The sequence below is a fragment of the Pollachius pollachius genome (assembly GCF_949987615.1).
Source record: "Pollachius pollachius genome assembly, chromosome: 5".
NCBI classification, from domain to species: domain Eukaryota; kingdom Metazoa; phylum Chordata; class Actinopteri; order Gadiformes; family Gadidae; genus Pollachius; species Pollachius pollachius.
The window spans coordinates 19,088,081-19,114,591 of NC_136938.1; the positions used below are offsets into that span (position 1 = coordinate 19,088,081).

Genomic DNA, 26,511 nt, shown 5'->3' on the forward strand with positions numbered 1-26,511 from the left:
CTCTCTCCATCAGGGCGGACTCTGAGCCGCGGAGCACTCGGAATATGTAGAAACCCGGAAAACCTATTGATTTTTCATTCGGCTGATAAAATAGAATGTGGGGGAGACTTGGAAATCCCCTAACCTAAAACTGTCACAACTCTTTTGTGCATAGGTCATTTCTCCCGATGTCTCCCTATTTTGCCACAATCTCCCTTTAATTACCCAGGTACAGGGAGCTGTTCTCCATGGAGACTCACATGCCACATACACAGCCTGCCAGGCTTAACAAGACAGCATGCATCTATTATATATGACACACAACCTGCTGCTTTTGTTTTATATTTCATTAATAACTATACTAAATGTGGCTTCACTCACGTTTCCACATCTTCTGTGCACACACGCATGATGTCATGTTCCTTGAGAACCTCCCCCGCCTCAAAAATAAAGCTGAGCTAAAAGTGACTGATCGTTTCCTGCTTTTAAAAGAATAACACTTGCATGTGAACGGTGGTAATGTAGTCTATTTTAATCCTATGTAGTTATGTGACCCCCCAGGACTTTATACAGTATATCCATGCGTATCTCTGTGTGAACCTATGTACATCCATATACATATATATGTGTGTGTGCCCCCATGTCCATTAACAGGTACTTATCTATTTATCTCTCTTTTTAGGCACAGCACGCCAGCAGTACATAGAACTGACTGCAAAATAACATCTCTGCAGCCTGTCGATTTATCGAATGCACCATTTGCATATCTTTGTAGTGCCTCCGTCTGACGGTGGGTTTCTCTGTGGAGGTATTAGCTAGGAAAATCAATGTGGCCATGGCTGGATGTATGTAGCGCCCATCGCGGCGCGTGCTAGCGGTCGGGGCTCACGCGGCTCGCACCCGGCCTGACCGCATCTACATGAGCCGCCGCTTCGCTGTAGCCTCTCCTTTCCGCTTGTGTAAACAAACACAAATGCACTTTCCCAGCATGCCCCTGCAGAGTACGGCCCTAGTTGCCTCCCTTACTGGCTGCCCTGCCCTGTGTCTATAAACACTGCCCTAGGCCTGACTGGCTGCCTGTTTATGAAGGCATTGCACATTCTAGATAAAACAGAATTCACAGAGGTTATGAATACCAATATGGCTAATCGATTTGATTAAAAAATCCTAAAAGTATAGAGCGCTAGGACTAACTCACTGTGTTTGCTCTCAAATGTTCTCCGCTTGCAAAGTTCAGAGCTCTGAAACACTAATCATTAAAGACGGGAAAGGATAGAGTTTGGCCAATGTTCAAATATATTTCTTCTATATTTCTTTCAGATAACTCATATAAACAGCTGCTCAGGCTGAAACAGGAACCATCTCTGAGCTCTGGTGTTATCGGACGCCATGCAATGGATTCAAAATATAAACAAGACTGAAGTTGACGGCGGGAAAATGAATCTCTCCTTGTTGGAACACCAATAGGATACAACCTAGGCACAAGTTAGCCGCTAAAGAAATTCAATGATGGTACCGCACACATTACAGCAACAAAAGACTGTTACTACTTAGAACCGAAATTCAAAAAGTTTTTTTCTTTTTTACCTATAACAGTTTGGTTCTCTTATACAAATCAAAAATATTGGTCTTTCGCCATTCGTCTTTCCTGCATGACATACCGCATCCATTACTTTCACATGAAATATGAAAAAGCAATATCCTCTCTGTGTTTGTACTGAAACATATTGTGATTGTGTTGTCATTTAAAGGTAATAATCGCAAAACCTCTCTTTCATTTTCCAGCTCAAATAACCATGAAAAATTAGCCTGCAATTTTTGGGGGGTGTTTGGGGGTGGGGGCGGGCCGGCAAGAAGAAGCTGCACACAGACCACTTTGCCACCGGGCTTGACATTTATACAAAATAGGCAATGTTTTTTTTTTCTTTCTTCATATACATTTTTTTGTGCATTTATTTCTTTGTTACACTCTCGCTCCTTATTAGAAAAAAAGGTTCTGTATTTCACCCAATATTGGATGGATGGAAGTGGATTGTCTGTATGGAAAGAAGAAGACATACTACCCATACCCCCCTGTCCAGAAGTCTAATTAATACATAAATGGCAAGCTACCAGCCCCCCCCCCCCCCCCAAGTGCTTAAAAAGAGCAAGCTTAAACTATAACTTTGGGATGCTTTTGGAGTTTTTAAGTAGTTTGAACCACTAGTGTTGGAGATACTGTCTTTTTTGATGTAAAGAAATCTGTATTTCCGGTGTGATCCACAAAGTAATGGTAATTGGATGGCTTTCTGTGTTAAAAGCACTAGGCTTTAATAGGCTGCCTTTTCCCTTTTTCCACTTTAATTATGTTCAACCAAATCAACCCATCTCTTCTTTGAATTGCACTTATTGAATTTACATTTAACCAAGTATATCTTGTACACAAAGTACGCTGTAAAGCAGATAAAACGTCCTTTAATTAGCTCATGGGGGAAAAAAAATGCGAGGGATAAACCCATAGACCAAAAGCCCAGTGCCACCCGCATTGTACAAGAGAATGTATCTCCGAGATACAGTAGAACACATCAATATGTTAACTGTTAGTGATTCCTAAATGTGAACCGACGTAAAAAAAGGCCAATTTAACCTGAAAACCTTTGGATTGCTATCCTTTCCATCTCCTATACAGACCAATCTCTGCCCTGTTACAACTAGCCCAGCCTCCTTACTATTCATTGTAGTGCATTTCTCTGTAACGATGTGTGTGATTAAAAAGATTAGGTATTCCAAGTATACTGCATTACCCAACGGTTTTTATTAAACCCCCCCACACTCCCCATGGCTTTTTCACTTAGGTTTCTTAATTTGCATATGTCTAAAGATGGATTTTATCTGGCATTATAGTTTCTGATGCATATAATGAGATTTGTTTTCCAAATGAAAAAAAATAAAACATCATGCAAACCATATGCAATTAGCCGCACCTTTCATTATTCACATATTCATTTGTACTGTCTTAACTTATTATCACACCAGGTCTGGCGCTGATATTAATTTGGAAATGCACACATCTTACAGCCTTAATTACAAAAGAGACTTAGATCTGCTAGATGGATGCTCTGCACCGATTGATCCATCGGTTGATCTAGTTATCGCTGTAATCTCAGTAGTCTATCCATTAAATCTCTTATCAATCTGTCCTAATCCACGACTAATCAGATAAACAATTACCTCTATGCATGAAACTCTAAATCTAAGATGCTGCAAAAATAATAAACAAATAAATAGAAACTACAAACTGAAAACTGAAACACGCATGCTTCTTGTGAGTTTGCTGCCTTCTTTTTTTAATTTTACTGAAGATTCTGTCAACACGTTTGACTCTTGACATACGTGGTTCTGATCATTTAGAATCCTGCTAGCATGAGGTAATTCACCGCATGAAGGGCATGCATATGGGCGCTGGGCCGACGTCTCTAATCACCGCTGGCTCTGGTGTGTGTGTCACAACATTCCTCATGAAGTCAGCTGCCTGCTGTGCCACTCTCTGAAGGAAGGGTGAGCGAGTGATTAAAGTCATACATTACTAGCCAATGAGTTCTCTTCATTATAAACTAGAGAGAGAGGGACACAGATAGGGAGATAGAATGAGAGAGCAAGCGAGAGAGACAGCGAGAGAGAGCTGGAGGAAAAGCAAGAGAGAGTGAGTGAGACATTGAGCAGAGATTTATAGGGAGTGAGAGAGTCTGACACACAGAGCAGAGATAGGGGAGAGAGAGGGAGAGAGGGAGAGAGAGAGAGAGAGAGAGAGAGAGAGAGAGAGAGAGAGAGAGACAAATAGGGAGACAGAGAAAAAGACAAAGACAGTGACAGAGACAGAGAGAGATAGAGACAGTGACCGAGAGATGATATATAGAATAGGCTTGTGACAACATGGCTACAGAATGGAACAGCATAGTCTGTGACAACAAGAGAGGGTTGTGCAGTATTGTAGAATTTACTAATGCTACACATACCTGCTACCTAGTGTTTCCTAGCTAATAACTTGAGTCACACTACCTCTCTAGTTCAGAAGACAGACTCATCTCTTCTGTTTATTTTTCTTGTGTACAGTACACTAGAAGGGGAAGATATATTATTTAGTAGCCATTGCGAATGCCCTTGGATTGTGAAATGGAGGCCAATTAAGTGGCTTTGCAGCATCCATTTTGTGCCGAGTGAACAGGTATGAGCTGGAGGGGGAGGGGAAGAATATGATGGCAGAGGAGGAGGAGGAGGAGGAGGAGGAGGAAGCAGATACAATACCTGATGGACCCATCAGCAGATTCTTCTAAATAGGCTTTTGTAATTTACTATATTTAGTGTGGAACATGATGAGGGATGCAACGCCACATAATTTAATATTACTTTCTAACTTTTAGAGGAAACTGTTAAGCTAATGGTCCCGGGATCACATCAGCAGCATTTGTGAAATGAAAGACTAACCAGTGGGCGTGCACGCTTATATGTGTGTGTGCACGTGTGTGTGTGTGTGTGTGCGTGCGTGCGTGCGTGCGTGCGTGCGTGTGTGTGTGTGTGTGTGCGCGTGTGTGTGTGTGTGTGTGCGTGCGTGTGTGTGTTTGTGTGTGTGTGTGTGTGTGTGTGTGTGTGTTGGCGTTCCCCACCTCCACTCCTCCTCCTAATGCTGACTGTGCATGCAGGTTGCATGGAAATAAGCAGGCTAGTGGGCGCTGGAGTTGCTCGAGTCCCCAGCCTCTCTAAGGCCGGTCGGGGACTAACCACCCATGCCTGTGGAGACCAAGCCCTGCACTTAAATTGCTACCGTGTTACAACACTAGACTACCTCCGCAGGTATAACATATATATATATATATATATATATATATATATATATTTATATATATATATATATATGAAGAAGACTGTTCTCACTCATTAGCCAGAGGTTGCAATGACTTGTGGGAGACAGCCCTAGGAAGGTTTGGTGTTAATTATTCATCTCAGGAGCTGCTGGTGTGTTTGGGCGCTGCCAAGCTGATGGGGAGGCTCAATGCAGAAAAACATCACTCGCAAAAAGGTCCGCTACTGGAGATCTGCTGAATAAACAAGCCAAACCCTGTTATGCGGCATGGGTCAGTTACCACGGGAAACGGGTAATCATTAAAAATAAGCTCTAAAACTATTTTTTTCCTTCCTTTTTTTTTGGTTTTATATGAAAAATGTCTGTGGATTAGGGATGCTCCAGCTTCCTTCGAGGTAGCACCTAGCTTTATAAACGCAAGCATATATTTGTGTTCCGTCTATTGGACTCTCATTGGCTCTTCAGCAAGGACCAGATGCCTCCTGAGAAGGCTGTGATAAGAATTCATCTCTACCCATTATGTGCTCTTGTCCACCGCCTCAGTTCATCCGCTCAGTTAGACCAAGTCAATGAAAGGGCCAGTAATGAAGCAATCAGATGCAGGCTGCTTCCCTGGACCCAGCAGTCCATTCACGCCCTCCAGACCCCCATCTCCCAGCGCAGGGGGGAAGGAGCTCTGGACAGACTGCACAGAGCATTAATTCATGTTCTTGCCTTTCAAAGACTAGAGGATAGGCGCTATATATAAACACAGTATATATGGGTGTGGGCTAATGAATCTCTTCTCATTCATTCTTCATGCATTATTATTTGACACTTTATTTCCTTTTAGATTTCCGCATAACGTACATAAAAGAAGCAAAATTTCCCATAATTGCATAATATTATGTAGCTCTCATATTAGGGGAAAAATGAAAACATACGCAATTATTATAGAAACCTTTTCACCAAGAGCACACACAGTAAGACGCATATTTCTCAACGGGGCACCAGCATCTCAAGGCATTTCCATAAGACACTATTAAAAAGATTCCGTTCCCTAGGTAAAGACGGTCCTCCATGAACACACACACACATACACACACACACAAACCGCACCTCGTAACGGTGCAGAGTCCACACATCCATGGAGTTTCCCCCCAGCCATGAAGCCGTCATCTACAGCTTCCCGAAGGATGAGCTCCACCCTCGGTATCTCCAGTGCTACAGTGCACCGCCTGCTGCCTCTGCTGCCAGCATTGGCAGCGAGCAACACCCCCCACCACACCACCACCACCACGGCTGGATGCTACCTGACAAGAGCTCCTTAACAAGCAGCAGTCATTAACCCCCGGAGCAGGCAGCTGCCATGTGATGTAGTGCACTCCGCCGGCTGCAGAAGGCTCCTATTGATCCCAGACATACTTGGTGCCTTCCTGGATGTTTATAATCAATATGCAAATGGCCCGCGGCATCGATTCAATATTAATTTTCAATTAGGGAATCCTCTGGGGGTCCTAAGGGGGGGTCAATACAGAACCATTCAGAGCAAAGGCTTTAGCAAGTTGCAGGCATTGACGTTCTTCTGCCCAAGACAACTTACTTACTGTTTATTTAGCCTGGCCGGCTGTAAGCACCGATTAAGGCCTGAGGTAATAGGCATAGAGACGGATGGGTCTTTCTACACTTCCGCCACCACCATTACAAGGCCTGGTTTCTGGTGTAAAGCTGCTATCTACACCAATCAGTCATCACACAAATATTCTGTTTGCATTGTTGTTGTTGCTGTTATGTCTATTTAAGTATTGTATTCAACTACCAAATCAATGCAGTGGGAGAATGTAGTACCTGTTACAAACAAATTAATAGGTTTACCCTGGGTGTAATATCATCATTATAAACTCATTCCCATATCCATTCCAGAATGTCCTGTACTCATCCTAACTAACATTGGTTCCCCCAAATAAAGTAATGAATGCAAGGTTTGGATTACTGCTATTGAATGGTATAAAAAACCAAAAACAATATCATTGATTTACAAGTCTGTTTTATTTCCTGCACAGACAGTATGTCTATGACAGCTTATGTTTGCCGCTTGACTCTCATCCCTCACCATGTGTTTCAGCTGCCTGGACCAGCCAGACTCTAACAACCAGCCGTTCTCCATCCCTAGACAGGTTCCCTGGCTCTTATGCGGCATGTATTACATTAGGAGTGTTATGACATGGCACCAAGCAATCTGGGTTTCCAGGTTGCAGTTTAACTGCAGTTCACAGACAGGAAGTACCTATTTTACAACAAGAAGAGGAGGAATCGAAAGGTGTGTGTGTGTGTGTGTGTGTGGGGGGGGGGGATTGATGTTGTGTTACTGGAATAAGAAGGAATATTTCTGATTATTATTCAAGAACTGTCGTTGTTTCTACACAATAAATCGTCTTTGTAAAGTATGACCAAATCGCATGTGTAATTTACAATGACCTTAACAAAGAGAATAAAGATACGCTGTAAAATGCATAGAAGAGATAACCTTGTTAGACTATTTTCCACACAGAGATTCACCAACTGGGCTAAATGGTTTAGGGATAACATTAATTACCACGTTGCTCATTAATGGATGAAGACTTTATAGGTTCCATTGATCAGCAGGACTTGTTAGCCATCATTCTGAGCAACGGTGGATGTAACAAGCTTACATATTGGCATATCAATTAATCCAATCAATGCTCGCCTAGCAGCTGCCATTCCCCCACAATCTATGTCTACCCCATCCACAATGTGCCTCTGGATTGGCCAAGACGAAAAGCCCATGTCAAAGCAAACTTTATTAAGAGGTTCTCTTAGTTTGTACATAAGTGGAGGTACTTGTGCAGTCGATTTTTTCCAGTGATGCAAAGGAGGCGAAGGCCAAGGCTCATCAAGCGAGTACAGAGATGCTATTTCGTTTCATGGTGACACTGACAATGTTGGCATTTTTTTAACTAAACACTAGAAACACACTCTGGGCACGAATTGGCAAGTATTCGGCGTGACCCATGATGGCATCTGACTGAAACTCCTTCGTTTTTGTCCTAGCTTTATTTAAAAGTAGGAGGGCAACAGGGCCCCTTTCATGGAGACCCATTGATTGGTTCTTAACAATCCTCACTCACTGCCAACCAGGAACATTTCAAAGGGATCGCATACTTTAAATACCGCACGAGAGGACCTTGGTGCACCGCGGCAGAATGGAGGGAACACTGGGTGGGTGGTTGGGGGCGGCGTTGTGAATGAGGGAGACGTTTGTGTGTGATAACTAAGCACACCATGACAAAGTGGAGGGATTTAACGTTGTGCCCGCGGCACTTCATCTGCCTAATAAGATGATTGGCTAAGAAAGTGTCTCTGCCGCTCAAAGGGGGGATATGTGCCCACGACGAAGACGCTCCCGTGCACTGGGAGAATTGACTTGGAGGCAAGGCTGCTGTGCTTGTGTGCTCGCTCCTGGAGACGTTCGCCGCGTGCGCCGGAAGCCGTTAATGTGACGCCTGAGTCGTCCTTCTTCTGCTCTTTTTCCAAAACGAGTGTATGAGGGTAGGCTTGTTCTGACACCACATAAAAAAAAGTGGATCCTTCCAGTTAAGAGTAAATACATAATGTATTTATATGTTTGTTTACAAATCCATGCAAAGTATAGGCTGCAAGCCAGGGGTGCCGGAATTATAGGGCCGAGGGGGCCCCAGCTCTGAGCAGTGGCCTGATAAAATACATAAGGGATTCAGATGACAAAAGATTATTATTACACACGGATTTACTTGATGACAGAATACGGAGAGCTATCATCAATGAATGGGAATATTTATATATGTATGTTGCATGTATATGTAATTGACTGCAGCGAAACAACTTCAAACAGCTGTAGATCCAAACTGTCACACTTTCCGGGGCACCTTTAACAGAAAGACTAGCCATGTATGAAGTCAAAGGCAGTACGTGATCTATTCTACACACATGTCATTTAATCACTCCCACGGTCAAGCGTACTTTCGACCACAAATCTTAAACATTTGCAAATACGTTTCTTGTTCCGTTTATTTTCCTCAATTTTCCAAATCGAGTCTAAATCCACCACGTCAGTTTCACGGCATGATAGATACGAATGCTTCTACAGATCTGTTGAAATCCTATTACATGTTGATTTAGCATTACTTTGTTACAACAATGCGGAGAGATGGTGAAATATAGGCAATTGTTTTTGTTTGTATCGATGCAGCCAAAGAACTACATTCAACATTTACATTTACATTTTGGCCCCTGTACTTCTGAAGTTATTCGGGCGCAGCTGCTGGCAGTGGGCGATGGTCAACTACTGCACTCTGACAACCACATAGAGAACACAGGGGTGATATCAGAGCCCTTAAGCCTTGAGAGAGACGAGACGAAACAATATGCAGCTGCACACCGTCAGGGTCCATATACACACATGGAAGGACATAGAAAAAAGCGGGAATTAATCTATACAAAAAAAACCTGTTATTTTCTCTGTGTGTTGTTGGATCGGACAAACATATAGCATACATTGTTAAAGGGCCTGTTAAGATACAAAGAAAAGCTGTGGCCCCCTTTGCACTGTGATCCCTGCTTCGCCATTTTTCAACAGTTTGATTTGGCTTATATCCTTGTTTTAACTTTTCTATTACGGAAAAGACTCGGCTGTAAACGCAAAACTTTACCGCCTATTTGTAGTATAAATGAATTCAAAAATGTCTAAAACACGCCTCTGGTTCTAATCTTTACAACTCTGTGAAGGTCAATTGGAGAAATACAGGGAAAGAAAGAGAGGGAGGGAGGGGAGGGAGTGAGAAAGAGAGAGAGAAAGTGAGAAAGTGTGAGAGAGAGTGAGAAATAGTGCGGCAATGAGACAAGGGGGGCGGAGGGGTAGCGTTCAAGACGCTGTTATTGCCGTGGTCCCATCAGAGACGAGACAGGCAGGCGGGCCGCTGAGTCGGACACCCCTTGCTTGTGTGATACTGGTCCTCTTCAAGGCTCCCGTCCCCTGAGCGAGAGACAAGTGGGCTGAGCAATTAACAATTCCACGCTGATTGCCTGAAGCATGTTTTGCTAGGCCATAAAGATAATAGCATAAAGGGTAACGGTCCCCTAAACCCTCCATCCCCCTTCTCCCCCTCGCCTTCCTCTCTCCCCCCCCTGCCTTCCCCCCTCCATCTCTTCCCCGGTGTTCCTCTATTAATTCTATCCCTCTATCCTCTCCGGGGCTGGAACGGCGGCCTGTCAGCATGCTTTATGAAAGACATTCCCCCCTCTTAGAATAGACGAAGGTGCATTTAAGTGGAAGAAAAAAATATATATGAAGATGGCTCCCCGAAGAGTAAACAGGGATGATTATTAAAGGGAAAGAGAAAACTAGAGTATTGGTGTCCCACTGGCTTCTTGATTTGAAAGTCTAATTTGGCTACGGCACACTACAGGCGTGCAGGTATAGACAAAACAAACAGCTTTCTATTTCCCGAGACGAACGGTGCAGGCTCCGATTGGATGCCGGCGACAGCCCCGCGTCTCCAACAGTCACTCTGCTAAGCGAGCAGGCACAATCCCCACCCAGTGCAGAGCACTGCCACTGTGCAACAGGAAGCACTTTCAACGGTAAAGCCTTTATTTAGCTTTTCTCCTCGCGAGTAAAAACAATTTGATATAGACGAATACAAAAATAGCATGGAATATTCAAATGTTTCTTTGCTGTGAGAATACCTTAAACAGGGATGCTACCAATGACGTTGAGGGAGCATCAAATCCCCCTAGCATATGGAGACACATATGCATAGGCCATCCATTGTAGTTCATCTATTGCATATCTATATTCAATTTAGATGACCGATTCAACGATAAGCTTTTGGTATCTTGATGTTTATTGTTGTGCTGGGTTACAATTGTATTGCATTTTCTTATGAATAATATTACTTCACGTACCTCTGCCTGTGTTTAGCTGTATAATAATTGGATGGGTAATAATAATAATTGGATGGATGGATGGATGGATGGATGGATGGTTAAAACCCTACATGACAATAGATCTGATCGAGTAAGCCCAGACACAATGGCAATGTTAGGATAGACAGTCGGGCAGAACACTAAGGGAAGGAGACTGCATCTGTAATGAGTAGACAACACGTACTGTAGCACATTGTCCCCAGCCTTGAGAGTTCACGTGACTCCACAAAATGGTCATGATGAACTGCCTCATTTTTTAGGCTTAAGTGCTGCCTTCATATCACTAATGACACTATATCTATGCTAATAAATGCATGTTTCCAATGCGGTTTCAAGGTGGGTTGCATAGGCAATTTGGGTATTTGTATTACTTTGATCGTTCATCACCAATAAAGAGAAATGTGCATACTTTGGCAACATGGAAAAAATATATTATACAGGTTAAGTATGCGATAAAAATGTTTTGCTATTCATGAAATTCCTTGACGTGAAAGTAACATGGTGACATAAATATATAATCTGATAGAACATACTGACACAAAATATACATATTTTATCATTTATTTTCCTTAGAGAGCAGATGGCCCTAGTATTCCAACTGATGGATCAATGGACAAAAATATAGTGGACACCATTCATATTATTGATCTATATTTTCCCCCTTTTTCCCTGTTGCCGTGGTAAAAAAAAAAAAAACACCAAACAAAACAAACATACGAGGAGGAAGAACAATGTGGAGCGATGGGACAAAAGGTTTGCAGCACTTGCCCCCTCTGGACCCTCAACATGACCCAGCCTCCTCCCCCAGCCGACCCATCCCCTGGCCCTGGCCCCCCCTGGCCCCCCACCACAGCGCCGGCTGTGTGTGAAAGCCCAGCTGGCACAGTGACAACGCCGCCACCTCCACTCAACAAGGCCGCATCACAGGCCACATATTGTTGATGATATGGGGCCTGTCAGCCATTTGCATCCCAAAGTGGCAACGTGCATCAGCATATGGACACAAAGACACATGCACTCACACAAACACACGCACACATGGGACATTAAGATACATCTTTATATTAATCTACGCAATACAATGTCAAACAGTCTCTTGCTCTAACCACCACCATGTACATACTGCAATTTACACAGATAAGTCATACAGCTACCAACAAATACCATTAACAACCCGCAACGGCCGTCATGCACACGCACGCACGCACGCACGCACGCACACACACACACACACACAGCCATATACACTTGACTTCTTTCTCTAACACCACCACACACAAATACAGACAAAGGCACACTCATAGACACACATACACTCACACAAACACTTCACTTCTCCTTCTCTCACACCATTACCACCGCCACCACACACACACACAGACACACACACACACACAGAGACACACACACACCGAAACATATACACAAACACACACACACACACACACACACACATACATGCACACACTTATAAATTGCAGTCACATCCCCCTGCTAGAAGGGATGATAATTGCGGACGGCCAATAAATTACTACTGCCTCCACATCAATTATAAGCATCACGTCTGGCAATGAGGAAAATGAGATCTTGTGACAAATTTCATGAGGCTTGGCTGCCCAGCAGCCTTTCTTAACATGCTACAGATAGCGATCCCTTATCTAGCCTGTGTAATGGGGAGCTACGGATAGAGAGAGATGGAGCTGAGGCCATTTAATTAAAAAGCTAGGGGGGAGGAGAGCCTGTGATTCATCGAAGAGGCCCAGGAAGCAGACAAAGCCTTTGTCTCCAAAACATATTTTGCTGTGTAGTGTCACTCATCAGGGGAACGGGCTTGTGTCTCGCTTGATAACATGTCTGGAGATTCTCCCCCCCCCTTGCCCCCCCTCTTAACACTTCCCCCCTTCTTCAGTCTTTTTTCTTGTAACGCTCCCTCCATTTTTTGTCCTTCTACTCTTAGTTTTTTTTTGCTATTTTATCGTTTGTCATTTATTTCCCATGAGTGTGCTGTGGCGTTTTTCCTCCACTCACGCTTTTTTATTTATTTTTTGTTACGAATGACTGCGGGTGGACGCGCCACCGTGCCACTGAATGAAATGGGCCCAGCACCTAATTGTATTCCCCACCTGGAGAGCGGGGCAAGGGCGGATGCTTCTAGATCACGCCAATGAGGATTTATGGCACGTCGGGAGACAGCAAAATAAACCACAAAAAGGAATGGGCCCCTAAATCTCATTTCCAGTGCAATATTCATTGCGGCTTTAATCGGATTCGCTGATAGTGTTAACGGAAGAAAAAAAAAATGATGGCTGTGTTCAAATTATGGCGGTGCTCTCTACTAATATTTAACATCATTAGAAAATCATTAGAAAGCCATCATAAAACCTGGGATTATGACCAGAGCATTAAACACAATGATTATTCAGTGTGTTTCTTCCCCACTTTGCCTCCGGAAATGAGATTTCCTCTGCAGCAACTATGTATGAAACTATGTACCATGTATGATTTTTCATAAATACTGAAGCATTTGGAATAAAGGTTTGTGTGTATACTAGCATAGCGCTCTGGGGCATTAGAAGGCTAATTCAAACACTGCATACCTCCACACACTAAAAAATATTACAAATCAAATATGGGTAGCGGACAGACGGCAAAATACAGATCACTCCTGTTCATTGCAAGAAAGACACATTTGAGTAAACATGAATATGCACAATATCATGTTTATGCATGATTTATGACAATAAACAGTGGTTTGCGGTTGAGGAAGGTGGTAGCAGGAGATGGCTAGGAGATGCTGTTGCGGAGGCTAACATAATCACTAGCCACTGCAAATGCTATTTCGCAGAGAAGCTACATGCAATATCTGAGGCCATTAGCTGTAGGTACCCCACAGGGTGGAATTGAAAACACTAAGTCTGTGAGTAATAACATAACAAATACACACATTTTGAGGACGCTAGTCGAGGGATACACGACTTGATGTCGTGCGGAAAAAGAAACGTCAAAGTTGAGTCTTTACTTTTTTTGTGTGGGGTGGAGGGGTGGGGGGGGAATGTCCGTCCCCCCTCCCCCCACCATTATCAAGAGTAGCCATCAGCAAGAAAGATAAAAGCTCTAATGGAGCCGCCACTGGTGGAGATGAAAGGTGCAGAGATGGCCCACTCTGTTAAGGCTCCCCTAATGCAGCACATGCTTCTTTCTGAGGGAATGAGTGAATCCCAGGGCCCTTCCTAGGCTTCCCTGCTGGGAAGCGGGGTGATACAGGTCTCCTATTCCTTGTCGCCAGAGTCATAACCCCCCGCGACCCTGCCCTCTAACACTCTTTAAGACCATCTGCAGGCGGGCCACATGCAGAGTGAGGGGAGGGAAGCGTTGACATATGATGCTAACTAATGGTTGGAAACAGGGGCTCAAAAGAGTTCAATGACTTGTTACTCTGGAGGTTGACCACATTTTTGCATGCCCGTGACATTTGAAATAGTCTTGTTTGTGTTCATGACAAGTCATCTTGCCACTATCCTTTTCAAGTCGTGTTTGAGCCACTGAGTTCTTTTTACAAAGTTACTCTGCGCTCCAAGAAAGGCTTGTGTGTGAGCAACCTTACTCTCTGAGCGGACACTGGTGAGAAGGTTATTTTCAATGTATTACTTGGCAGAAACTTGGGCTTTTGTCCCTTTTATTTGCACAAATTGATCTCCTTTGAACAACGGGCAGAGATGAAAATATATGGAGTGAGAAAAAGAGTGAGAGAGAGCGAGAGAGTGAGAGCCAGATGCAGAGCCAGAGCGAGAGAGAGAGAGAGATAGAGACAGCGAGAGAGAGAGCAAGAGAGAGCGAGTGTAAGAGAAAGAGAGAGATAGAGAGAGAGAGAGAGAGAGAGAGAGAGAGAGAGAGAGAGAGAGAGAGAGAGAGACAGCGAGAGAGAAAGTGAGCGAGAGCGAGAGAGAGCGAGAGAGAGCGAGAGAGAGAGACTGTCTCCTTTCCATTTCCATTCACAGAGCAAAATGGATTTGGAGCACTCAATGCATTAATCAATCAATATCTCTCACTGTACATTGACAACCCGACCAAGTTATGAATGACCTTTGTAACAAAAAAGGACACTTAATGCACACAAGAATGCTTGTAGCTTAGTTACTCAGGTCCCTTTTTTATCACGCCTTAGTACAACTTCACAAGGCTGAGGGCCATTAACACTAAATATGCCATGGTTATTCGTTAGAAAATCTGCACAAAGAAAGGGTTGGAGGTGGCTGTACAATATATATATATATATATATATATATATATATATATATATATATATATATATATATATATATCAGTTTGTAAGCTGTGCCTTTCAGCAGTTTTTCACCACCTATATACATATATACAAAGTAATTATATACATTATATTTCCTATAGAATGCCATTTAATATGGAAATACAACTGGCTGGGATGTATTATCTAAGCTACATAGATCACTGATTAACATGGAGACACTAGAATGATCCACGTTGAAAACGTGTGCTTCAGCGTTGCTGTGCAGCTCAAGTATCTAGGGATGTTTCCTATCTGTAAACACGAGAACACCTGGAACAGCGTCACAGTTGACACAATCCATCATAAGAGGAGGCTCAGTGTCTACTTGGATATCAATTTTTTGTTTTTTTACACATCCGCTTAGAGGTTTTATTGTATAATAGGAGGTTCATGAGTCATATTTCATTCAGTGCAGTGCCTGTATTGCCCTGTATGTATGAATGCGCATATAGGTGTTTTGCCTTATATGAGTCTCCCTCCTAAAAAACGAATGAAAACAACTTTGTGATGTTTGAAATGTGTTTTTCCATGAGATTATTGTTACAATATCTCATTTCACATTTTTTTTTACTTTGGTGGAAAGACTTGGATCCTAGTTTGATCAAGTGCAGTAATTTTCACTCACCGACGACATAAAAGCTGTATAAAACGCACAACAAAATATCTCTGGTGGGAAACGAAATTGACTAAACAAACAAAGGGGCCGTTAAAAAAAAAGCTCTAACTTCCCAATGTATTATAAGACTGAAAGAGCAAGAAGAGAAGGCTTTCTCTGGTGAAAACGAGAGATGGTGGCCATACTAAAAGTCTGGGAACAGAGGTGGCAGAGAGGTGCTTCGTGCTGGGGGGTATATCTTTCAGTGGCTCCTCGCTCAGCGCTGGTGGAGCGTGGAAGTGAAGCGTGGAGACAGAGTGGAACGGACAGGAGCTGACTGCACAGACGGCCGGAGAAAAGGAGAGCACCGGCCACGAGGACAAGCTAATGCTATTGTGCTCTGGCGCACAATGGCTCCGGCAAAATGACTGTAGAAGGCCATTAAACAAAGGAGACATTGCCGTTCTTCCTCCCGCCCCCCCCCCCCCCCCCCACCCCCCCACCCAATTAGATTCCTCTCCGGCCATTTTACATGACAAAACACATCCCGTTCAAGCTTATTTTTGCTGCCATACTGGCTCTTGTAGCGGCGTCAAGCCAATATGCTTAAAAACCTTGGTCTGTCTGTTACTCTGACAGAACCGATGACATGGATCCAAAAGGCTGCACTGTTCTTTATTCTATTTCTCCCAAACAAATAGGTTGCACCCTGTCTAAAGTGTTTGGAATGGTCAACAAAGACCACAACACCAACACTGAGACTTACTCGCTTGGTATGGTACGCTAGCGATTTCGGATATACTCAATATTCTCCATGCTAGTATGCAGCAAATATATAGCTTTAATCTTCATGATGATACACCAGTCTGGCTCGGGATTTCTGGGAATTTTCCAGCTTATATCTTCACCACCTGTTAATAGATATTTTTTTAAATAACTGGTAGAAATTGCAACTCCTGTAATTGCCTCCCCCTAATAGGTACATCATAACATTGGCTGGATAATATTACTGGTCTTGCAGGCGTGGATGTTTTGAATATCATTATAAATAACTAATGCAACTCCAATGTATTCATTCCAGGCTTGATTTGTAAATGTAAATTAGGATGCAGCAGTTCAGAAGTCATGCCATCTTTTGAAATGAATGACTTGTCATGGCTTCAGCAGAATTGTATGTATATTGTGGAGATAGATGCTGCATTACAAAATAGATAAAAATAGTGTATATATATAAGCAATCGCATGTCCTTTCACGTGCACTGTGTTATGCCACTGGATCGACTGGATGCACAACGCACTGAATGTTTACTTTGCAAGTAGCATGAACATTGACTTTTGCTCGCTTTATTAACCGTGGTTCTTGCTGAATATTCGTTATGGTGTCGTCTCTGCCGTTTCCCTAAGACATCTTGTTTGTTGCCAAAAAACCAAAAACAATTCAATAAATTATTATTTTTGAAATTCCACAGCAATGCTACAGATTTCTTCAAAAATAAATAAAGGTATTAACCAATTTTCTTGTGCCAAAATAGCTAACTAGCTGTGATAAAACAAGCATACACTTTGATAGAGCCGGATGGAAATCCAGCTATCTGTATCAAACGGTCTGAATAAAAGCAAAACAGCCAACTGAGTCAACCACAGTATCTTAGAAATTCCACAATGCTCCTACAACACAGATACAATGCATAGTAAAGAAACACTCACAATGCTTGGAAACAAAGCTCTCAGGAAACCGACATTCACAGAGCATGTTAGAAAACGTATGTACAGACACACACACACACCACACACACACGTACACAGTGATTTTGACCTGGTCTTTGTCTGAGTTATCTTCGGGAGAGGGCATACTCCCTCCGCCTGCTGTGTTAGTTCTGAAGCCTGGGCCTGATGTGAACCCACATCCACAGATCAAATCTGGCTCTCCGATTCCCCCCTTCCCCACAAAGGGCTGGTATTATATACGACTAAATAAAACTTTCCCTGCCTTGATTCAATACTTTCCCAAACTTCAACCCGCTCTTGTGTTGTCTACAGGCAAATTGAGCTGCCTTGCTTTGACAGCCAGTAAAATACTGTTCAGCCAACAGCAAAACATGGCAACAAATGTGAGTGTTTAACAATTTATCGGCTCTAGTTCCTCGCATACCTGGCACACAGTACATTTCTGTACAATCAATATATTAGATCAAAACATGTTGGGTAGGAGATCATAATGTGCCTTGGGGGGAATCCACACAAGTTGTATTTATAGAAGGGAAATCTAATAAAAGGCATGAAATATTTCAACAACCATATAATCACCATCCGAGATAGTCCCATTGGAATTAGATCTATGTAACTCATGTGGCAGGCTACATTGATACAAAATGAGAGTATAATAAGTGTATTCTACTCATTGTCTATGAATGATATGGTATAAAAGTGCTTTTCAGCCACAGAGGAGCTGGCTTTAATGCGGTGTGATTAAACACAGACGACAGGTCCACTCAATACATGAAGGGTAACCAAGAGGCTGCCTAATTACTATTAAGAAGCGGCACCAAACCTGGACGCATAACTCTGGAGACGCTGTATTCTAACCTTACCTCCAAACATCTACACGCACGGCAACCTCTGTACAGCAATATCAGAAAGCAAGAAATAAAACCATGCCTCCTTGTCTCTCCTTGGCAAATTTAGCATCACCTCATATTCGTACTTCTCAGATTTTGACGCCATGACAGTCCTTCTATCTATCTATCACCCCCCCCCACCCCCCACCCCCCCACACACACACACCCAGGCATGATTGACAGCCCACATGGATGCTGTGGTCACTTTGAGTGTGAGTATGTGTGTGGGGGGGGGGGGGGGGGGGGGGGGGGGAGGCACGAGGGGAGCAGAGGGCGCAGCTACTGTATTTCCTCCTTCCTCCTTCGCCCCATGCGCCTGCAACCCAGCACCCTCTGACACCCCCGGCCGTCACCCCTGCTCGGAGCCCGGCGGCCCCGAGAATAGAACTCGTTAACACATCTGAGGAGGTACAAACGAGATGGCGCTCCGAGGACAGACTGTCTATCTCGTGGATCAGCTTTCAAGGAAAGTGTCCGGTAATGACAGGAGAGAGGGAAACCAATATTATAATGTGCCGCTGGTCAACCACCACCCCCACCCCCCTCTCCCCTCTCCCCTCTCCCCGTTGGCCACACACCTCATTGGGTGGGGGGGTGGGGTGTGAAATGCTGGCCTCCACCCGACGACATAGTGGAGATCCCGAGCCCCCATCACACTGTCTCTGCGTGCGCACCTACGTGTGCACTCCTTGATGGTACGGTCAGGATTATTTATGGTACGGTCGGCTCTTTATGGTATGGTATGCATGGAGGGACATATTTCAAATCATAACCGACAGTGATAGCAAAATGAGGTTGTCCCCCTGCCAGTGACCACAGCGTGGTATTACTCAGAGCGAAAAGACCTCATCAGGAGAAGAAGAAGTAAAATATGGAAAGGGTTAGCAAGATTTTTTTGATTTCGAAAACCCTATCCTCAAATAGAACGGTGGCCTTTTGGTCAATTGCAACCGCTAAATGAGCCAGCGGAGGACTCCATAAGCCATCTATCAAGCAAAGGTTACATGGATGGTTCTGTACCGCTGGAAAAAAATCCATAAAGCCATCATTTTGACTTTTTAATAAATGCCTTGCCATTTCTAATATTTTCAAAATGAATAGTAATGTACGGTATTAACAAATTTCCGGCCCATGCTCCACGGACAGCAAACAATTTCCTATGTTGACACGATGCCCCTCGGTCAAGGATTACGGGGCATGCGTCTGACGGGATCCGGGGCCCCCGACAAGCCCTCCGGGGCCCTCCGACTCATCCGAGGCTGGCCACACCCTCCTATGCTCTGGGCATCACCAGAGCAATAACAGCCTTTATTAAAAGCGCATTGCGGCGCTGTCTGTCTATGCAACTTACTTAGATTGGCTGTAATATGGCATGAAGAAAGGGTCTGGTGGTTTGAGGCCACAATATCCTGTTTCTGGGAAGGTTTACCTCGCGTTTTAACAAGCATGAATAAAGGAGGACATTCCAGAAAGAGGCTGTTGTCTGTTTCGCTACTGCCTGTGGGAGCAAAAAGCGCTCTGCATTTCATCCACGCATGCCATTAAGAGCGTGCTCGGGCTCAGTGCTGCTTTTACCTGGCTTCTGCAGATTTAGCCCATCTGCAGGTCGCTATGAACTAATAACAGTGGCGGGGGCAAAGCTCAGGGAATATACAGCATACAAATGGAATAGCAGAAGAAGGGTGAAACTGAAACTAATGGCTTTAATGCACGACATAGGGAGATCTATTTCAGGCCGGTCCGAAAAAAATAAAGGCTGAAGATAACTTCCATATTTCACTGTTTCCTATACTGTCAAGAACCTTAATCTGGACTGCAGGGTAATGGCCAACCCCTCCATTAAAGAGCGGCTATATTTAACCCTATAGGACATCTTTCAATGACAAAGCACTCCAAGCTTTTTTTTGGTGTGTAGATGGAGAGTAATGCATGTAGCAGAGAAAGCATATGGGGCAGTGAGACCCTGACTCTCAGGGTCTCACTACCGCTCGCGTGACCATAAGAGAAACATGCCATCATAACACTCTACGCCACGACACATACACTCTCACATGCACACACACACACACACAACGCTTGGAAAAATGTGTTCTTTTAAGAGGTAAAAGCCACTGAACGCTTGCCCCGAAACACCCAGACCAGGGAGGACAAGTGACTGGGGAACGCCGTCCGTATCTGGGCAGGCGGCAGCAGACGATGTCTGGGGTGTGTAGCGCTGCAGCCGGCTCCTTCCCAGAGCGCCCAAGAGAGGGATTTCCTCTGGCGCGTTGAGAACCAAGCCGTCACAGCCCGCCGATCAAGGGCCTGCCATCTGGGACTCAGGCAGGGACTAATCCACTTTGTCAACCAACTCCAAGGTTTTCCTCCATACCAGCTACCTTAACACACATCCATGCAAAGTGTCTGCATAGAAATACTGCAACTGGGAGAGCTGAAACGGTTTGTAATTTTTTTTTTTTACACACACACAGATTTGAGTTTTACACACATTTAACATGTGTGTAAAAACACAACTTATTTTTCCTGTTGAACTGTTTCTGCCTTCCGCTGTGCTGGTGCTGTACTAACTGGCAGGAGTACCGCCACCCTGGGGTGCTATTTAACTTTGCCCTTTTTAAAAGGCATGATCTCATTCTGTTCTGCGCTCAAAAAATAACTTTGGTCGATTAACTGTTATGAAATGAGAAACCTCAATGTGTCACCGAGCCATATGCCCCGGTGAACATCAATCATTAAAAATATTATAGTGCCATCATATGCTCGAGTGTCATAGTCCTCCTCTTGCACACGCAGGCTACTAAAACAGTCTCCTATTCCCCTTGTTACACTCGTCCCCTCCTCCTTTCTATCTCTTTCCCACTGTATAATCTCTAGCTCATGTTCTAGCACACAGAGAGTGGGAGAGATAGGAAAAAACAGACAGTGTTTACCATTAACACAGCACGCTAACCTTAACTCTAACCCTGAAAATACCTATAATTATCTCATCCATCACATTTCATCCTTTAGTAGCCACTAATTAAACCGGCTTTATTTCACCAAGACACGAGTGGATGCCTTTTGCGATCTTTCGACAATCATAATACACAGAGCAAGCTAAAAGAGCCCTGGTGCTGCTGCAGGAGGTTGGCTCAGGTCAGTTGTACTGCCCTGGTCCCTGGGCTCCTCGCACGCAGGGCAGCTGTGTAAGGGCTGGGGGTCCCTGCCAGCCCTCCTTTGTTTCCCGCAACAGAGAAAGGGTTAAGGAAGACAAATGGGAGGCCAAGCCACAGAGCAAAACGCCTAAGCAGCACATTTTCGGTGGGTGGGGGAAGAATTAAAACAATGCACGCCTTTTTATCCCTGTGTTGGTCTAATTAGGAGGGAAATTCATCTCTGCTGCCCCGGCCGCACCTTGGACACAGAGGCCCAGGGGAGCCATGTGCCATCAGATGCCTCCTCTCTCTCTCTCTCTCTCTCTCTCTCTCTCTCTGTCTCTCGCTCCCTCCTTAGAGCGATGGCTATGGTATGCCACGTGGATGAGTCCAATCCCAAAGGCTTGAAATACACCAGTCATATTTTATTGTTCAGTAGAATCCTCTTTGTTCTCTCCATGTTGTTTTTGGTAAAGTTTCCAGGATATAAAGAAAAGAAAATGGTTGAATAAGAATTTCTGCCCAGGCAAGATTTGAACTTCTGTTTAACAATACCCTCTGAGTTGGAGACAGTGAGGGGGTACTGCTGGCTTAAGGGGGGATACCCTGACCAGGTTAGCGGTTAGAACCTCAAACTCCAGCCAAGCCTGAAGTGGGCGAGCGGAATCAAAGTCTGGCTGACCCAGAAATCTGCGTCCAACGTTGTTTTAACAAGCTGGGACGCGTTCCACAGGCACTTTTGCACTTATGCCTCAAACACAAAACAGAGACTTGAGCCTCAGCAGAGCCTTGAGGAAATTAAATATTACACTGAGTGGTTCTAACCCTTTTTTTCAACAAACCTCAGAGATGGTGGACTGAGCAAGTCGATGGCAGTGTTAAGAACACTGCATTTCGGTGGGAGAAAACATATTGATTCAGATGAGACCTTGGTGGACCTTTGAAAAATTCACAGCACTCACATTTGCGTTCATCAAGAGCAAAAATATCAAATAAAAAATAAATATCCAGATACAAGACTTGGGACTACATCATTGTTGACTTCATTTCATGTAACAGACTGTTGCAAATTATGCTTAAAAGGTATAAATGGTAAAGGGTATAGAGCCGGCGCAGGATGGAAGCTGGTCTATGCCCAGATTCCTCCTCCCTGACAGACACAGGGCAGACAGTGATGGCTTATAGCGCGGAAGTCTCTCCGTCTGTAACAGAGTCTGTCAACTGCAATTAGTACTAAAACCCCTTCAAGCTTTGACATGGCATTGGCATTTCAAGCCAATGAAGCAAACTGCAATAAATACACAAACAATTTCTGTCCCAAACAGACACGTCGCTAAGCTCCTAGCCCCTCCCCCCCTCTGTTTCAACCCCGTGGCCCCTTCCTCTTGGCGTTGCATGTTCACTTGTCCACTGTATGACGGTCATTAACATATTTGGAGTGCAGCGAGCAGAAAGCTTAATTGTCCCTAATTGCTTGGCTAAATATGTTCTCTAATGATTTGCTTCAGATCTGCAACTGCCTTTTTGCGCAATTTCCTGGCTGTTGGCTTCATTATCCCTGCCTCCTTGGAACAAAGCGTCTTCACAGGCTGACCCCCCCCCCCCTCCTTCCCCCACCCACATCATCCACGTTACAGAGAGGGAGAGGGAGAGGGAGAGGGAGAGGGAGAGGGAGAGAGAGAGAGAGAGAGAGAGAGAGAGAGAGAGAGAGAGAGAGAGGGGGAGTGTTTGCGACTGCAGCAGTGGTTCTCTTGTGAAGGGACGCACAATAGAGGGCCCTTTGTCAGGGGCCGGGAGTCGTTGGAAAAGTAAATCTCGCTAGGAAAGGGTGTTAATTGACCACATCTGACTGGTTCTAATGTGTCTAGAGTATACGCTAGTAGTCCAGCCCTTTGTTTTACTCCTTCTGTCGATGTAGCATGCTCTTTATTTGTTTATTTGTTGTTTTGGGTGAGTTTCAGTACTTTTGTTGCTGCTGCTGTCCATGTTGCCAGGTTCCTCCTCTGGGACAGCTCTATCCCAACTTCCAAACTGGGAAAAAATAAATCCCTATTGCTCTCTCAGACAGTGGTCCCTTCCGTGACTGACACAACAAAAGTAGCTCAAAAGAGGCATCATTACGTTTTACATAACCGACCAAATGAACACTGTTTACATAAAACAACGAAAGAAACACACACACAAAACACAGTTGCTGTACCATTAAACAAGCAAAACAAAAAACAGCAAGCAAAATAATTTATCCATCTATTTTCTTTCGCTTCCAACGAGAAACCTAATTAAATGGAGAGCTCCAAGAAAGCAGGAGAACCCACACCAGAGGGGTCAAGCGAAGGGAGGAGTAAAGTTCAGAAGAGGAGACATACTTAAAAGAGGAAGCAGAGAGAGAGCGAGAGAGAGAGAGAGCGAGAGCGAGAGAGAGAGAGAGAGAGAGCCAGAGCGAGAGCCAGAGCGAGAGAGAGAGAGGGAGAGGGAGAGAAAACGAGCGAAAAACACGTCTGCCGGGGCTCTGACCTGTGTCGGACGAGGGGCATTTGCGAATGGTGAAGATGGTGCCCAGGTCCTCCTCCTCCTCCGGCAGGCCCTTCTGCAGGCGCTGGAGCTTCCGCAGGCTCTCGCTGCGCTGGTGCTTCATGGAGCGCACATGCTGGATGAGGTTGAGCTTGGCCTTGGTGGAGTAGCTGCACAGCACGCAGTGGTAGTAGCAGGCCTCGCCCTCCACCGCGTGTTCATGCTGCTGCAGGTGCTGTTCAGAGAGAGAGAGAGGGGCGGCAGACGGCGAGCGACTGTGAGACAAGTTGTTTTTTTTGTTGCATTTTTACAAACAAGGGGAGGCTAGGGCCAAATTTCACTTCCACAGACGGGCCAAATGAACAAATCCATTCCCAATCAGGGCCCCGTTGTTTAACGGCCAGGCCGTACGGGGGGGGGGGAGAGCTGTGCGGCCTGGCGTGCGCCGCGGCCTACGCGCTACGCCACGCTACGGTGTCTGTATCAGCGGGGCTAACAGGACCGGAGAGGGGCCTGCCACGCGGGTGGCCCCGGAGTGCCCGGGGGCTGTGGATGAAGGGACGAGGGGGGGGGGGGGGGGGGGGGGGGGGGAAGGTAGACTCACACATCAGCCACCCTTCAGAAGCCCTGGGTCTACACGCTGCAGCGGAGGAAAAGGGGGCCATTGATCCCCTTCATTCAGCACAAGCCTCCCCGTCTCCGAGAGGGAAACTCCAAACATCTGCCTGTTTCACGCATGAAACGCTCAATATTGATCACGGCGCGGCAAGTCCTTGCTCGGAACTGTGTCTGTGTGTCTGTGTGTCAGGTGGGTGTGTGTGTGTGTGTGTGTGTGTGTGCGCGTGTGTGCGTTCTAAAGCGATGTAGGACATTCCACAGGAAAAGGATGACCTTCAGAGGAGAAATCAGCCTCGGTATTGACCCGTCAGTCCCACCCGCGCCCCCCTCCCTTAAGGCCCAGCTGCCAGTCATTGCCCCCCCCCAACCAAACACACACTCACACACACACACCCGTCGTTGTGGCGGTGGGGTTGGGTGGTGTGACACCGTGCCAAACAACCTATTGTGGCAAACTCAGCCCCAGCATGTCTTCACACCACACAGCTCTATTCTAATAGCCCACCCTCACCCATTATGGAGATGGCCGGGTCAGGCTAGGCCACAGAGCCACTGGGCCGCCCGCCCTCAGCCACCAAAGCACCAAAGCCTGATAGCTTCAGATTGTTTACGATACAGGACGGGGCCTGTTTCCTGGTGGTATGTTGTCTCACAGGCCCTTGAGTCTCGCAAGAGTGGGCTTCATCATCGCCTCACTGCCTTTGGCCTGGAATTTGTTCTCATGCTTCAGTTATAATCACCACCGTACTTCAATATGCTAATTGTATAAGGGGTTGTGCATAACTATGTGCATGTATGTGTCTTTTGTGTATTGTTTTAGGGAAATGCAAGACTACTGGTCGTCGGATTTCCACAAATTACACTTCTTCATAAAGATATATAAGATTATACACAACCTGTTAAGATGACCACAGAACACCAAAGCAACATTATATATTTAACCATATTATATGGATACCACAACAACATTTGATGTTGAAAAGAAACAATAAAAATGTCAAAAACAATCATAATGATATCATGTCTCATAACAATTATATGTTTCGTAATAATATTTCGTAAGATACTTTCCTTTCTCTTGTTTAAACTTCAATTATATGGTCATTTCTAATTGCTTTTGGGCTTTTCAAATGTATTCGATTCGCCGCAGTCTCATATTTCTCACTTCTGCACGTAAAGTGTGCATTAGGACGAAGCTTCCAGGAAAAGAAATAGGGGTCCCCCCCTCCCCCCACCCACACACACTCCTTTCTTTTGGCGGTGATCCCCGCAGCTCGGTGTAATAGAGTTATTAGGTGATTGTAAAAGGCTCTGTGTCTCTGCATGCTCTCCTTTCTCGCCTCGTTTGAAGCCGCCCATGATGTCATTGAATAGGTGCTGCTGGATATTGTGTGTGTGAGTCGTACCCCCCCCCCCCCCCCTCTGATCCCCCCTCTGTGCACACGTGTTGTATCTGAACTCAAGAAGGAGGGATGGGGGGGGGGAACCTGAGAAACAGATTTAATAGCAGATAGCACCAAATCCATCGCGCACACGGTTTCTCAGTCACTATACAGATGTCTTGAATTAAGCCCCCCCCCCCCCCCCCCCCCCCCCCCCCCCCCCCCCAAAATGACTTTGCTTCCCTTATATGACTCAAGGTTAGAACAAAAAAAAGAAATCTACAAAGACGGGAAAAAAAATAAAACCCTGACAGCACCTGACCTACACTTCAAAGCTGCTCTCACAATGTAGGGGAGACAAAAAGGCCCTGGGAATTTAACAGCTTGCCATAAAAAGAAGAGGATTTATACAGAAGCGAACTGGAAACTGCCATATTTCACTGTATGGCAGAATGTCCTGGATGCCGGTCCCATAGAGCCAACAACACGGGTCTCTACTGGCTGCACCTGTACAGCCAATATTCTCAGGGGGCCCCTGAGAGAGAGACGCTGATCCGGAGCTGC

The 26,511-nt window shown here is 45.0% G+C and overlaps 1 protein-coding gene across 1 annotated transcript in view; it reads right to left on the bottom strand.

The window, feature by feature from the left end:
* zfhx3b (zinc finger homeobox 3b) overlaps positions 1-26,511 on the bottom strand; it is a 132,934-nt gene that overhangs the window by 32,405 nt on the left and 74,018 nt on the right. The window contains exon 5 of the mRNA XM_079736718.1: positions 23,951-24,182. Coding sequence (XP_079592844.1) covers positions 23,951-24,182 — 232 coding nt within the window. The remainder of the gene's footprint in view (positions 1-23,950; positions 24,183-26,511) is intronic.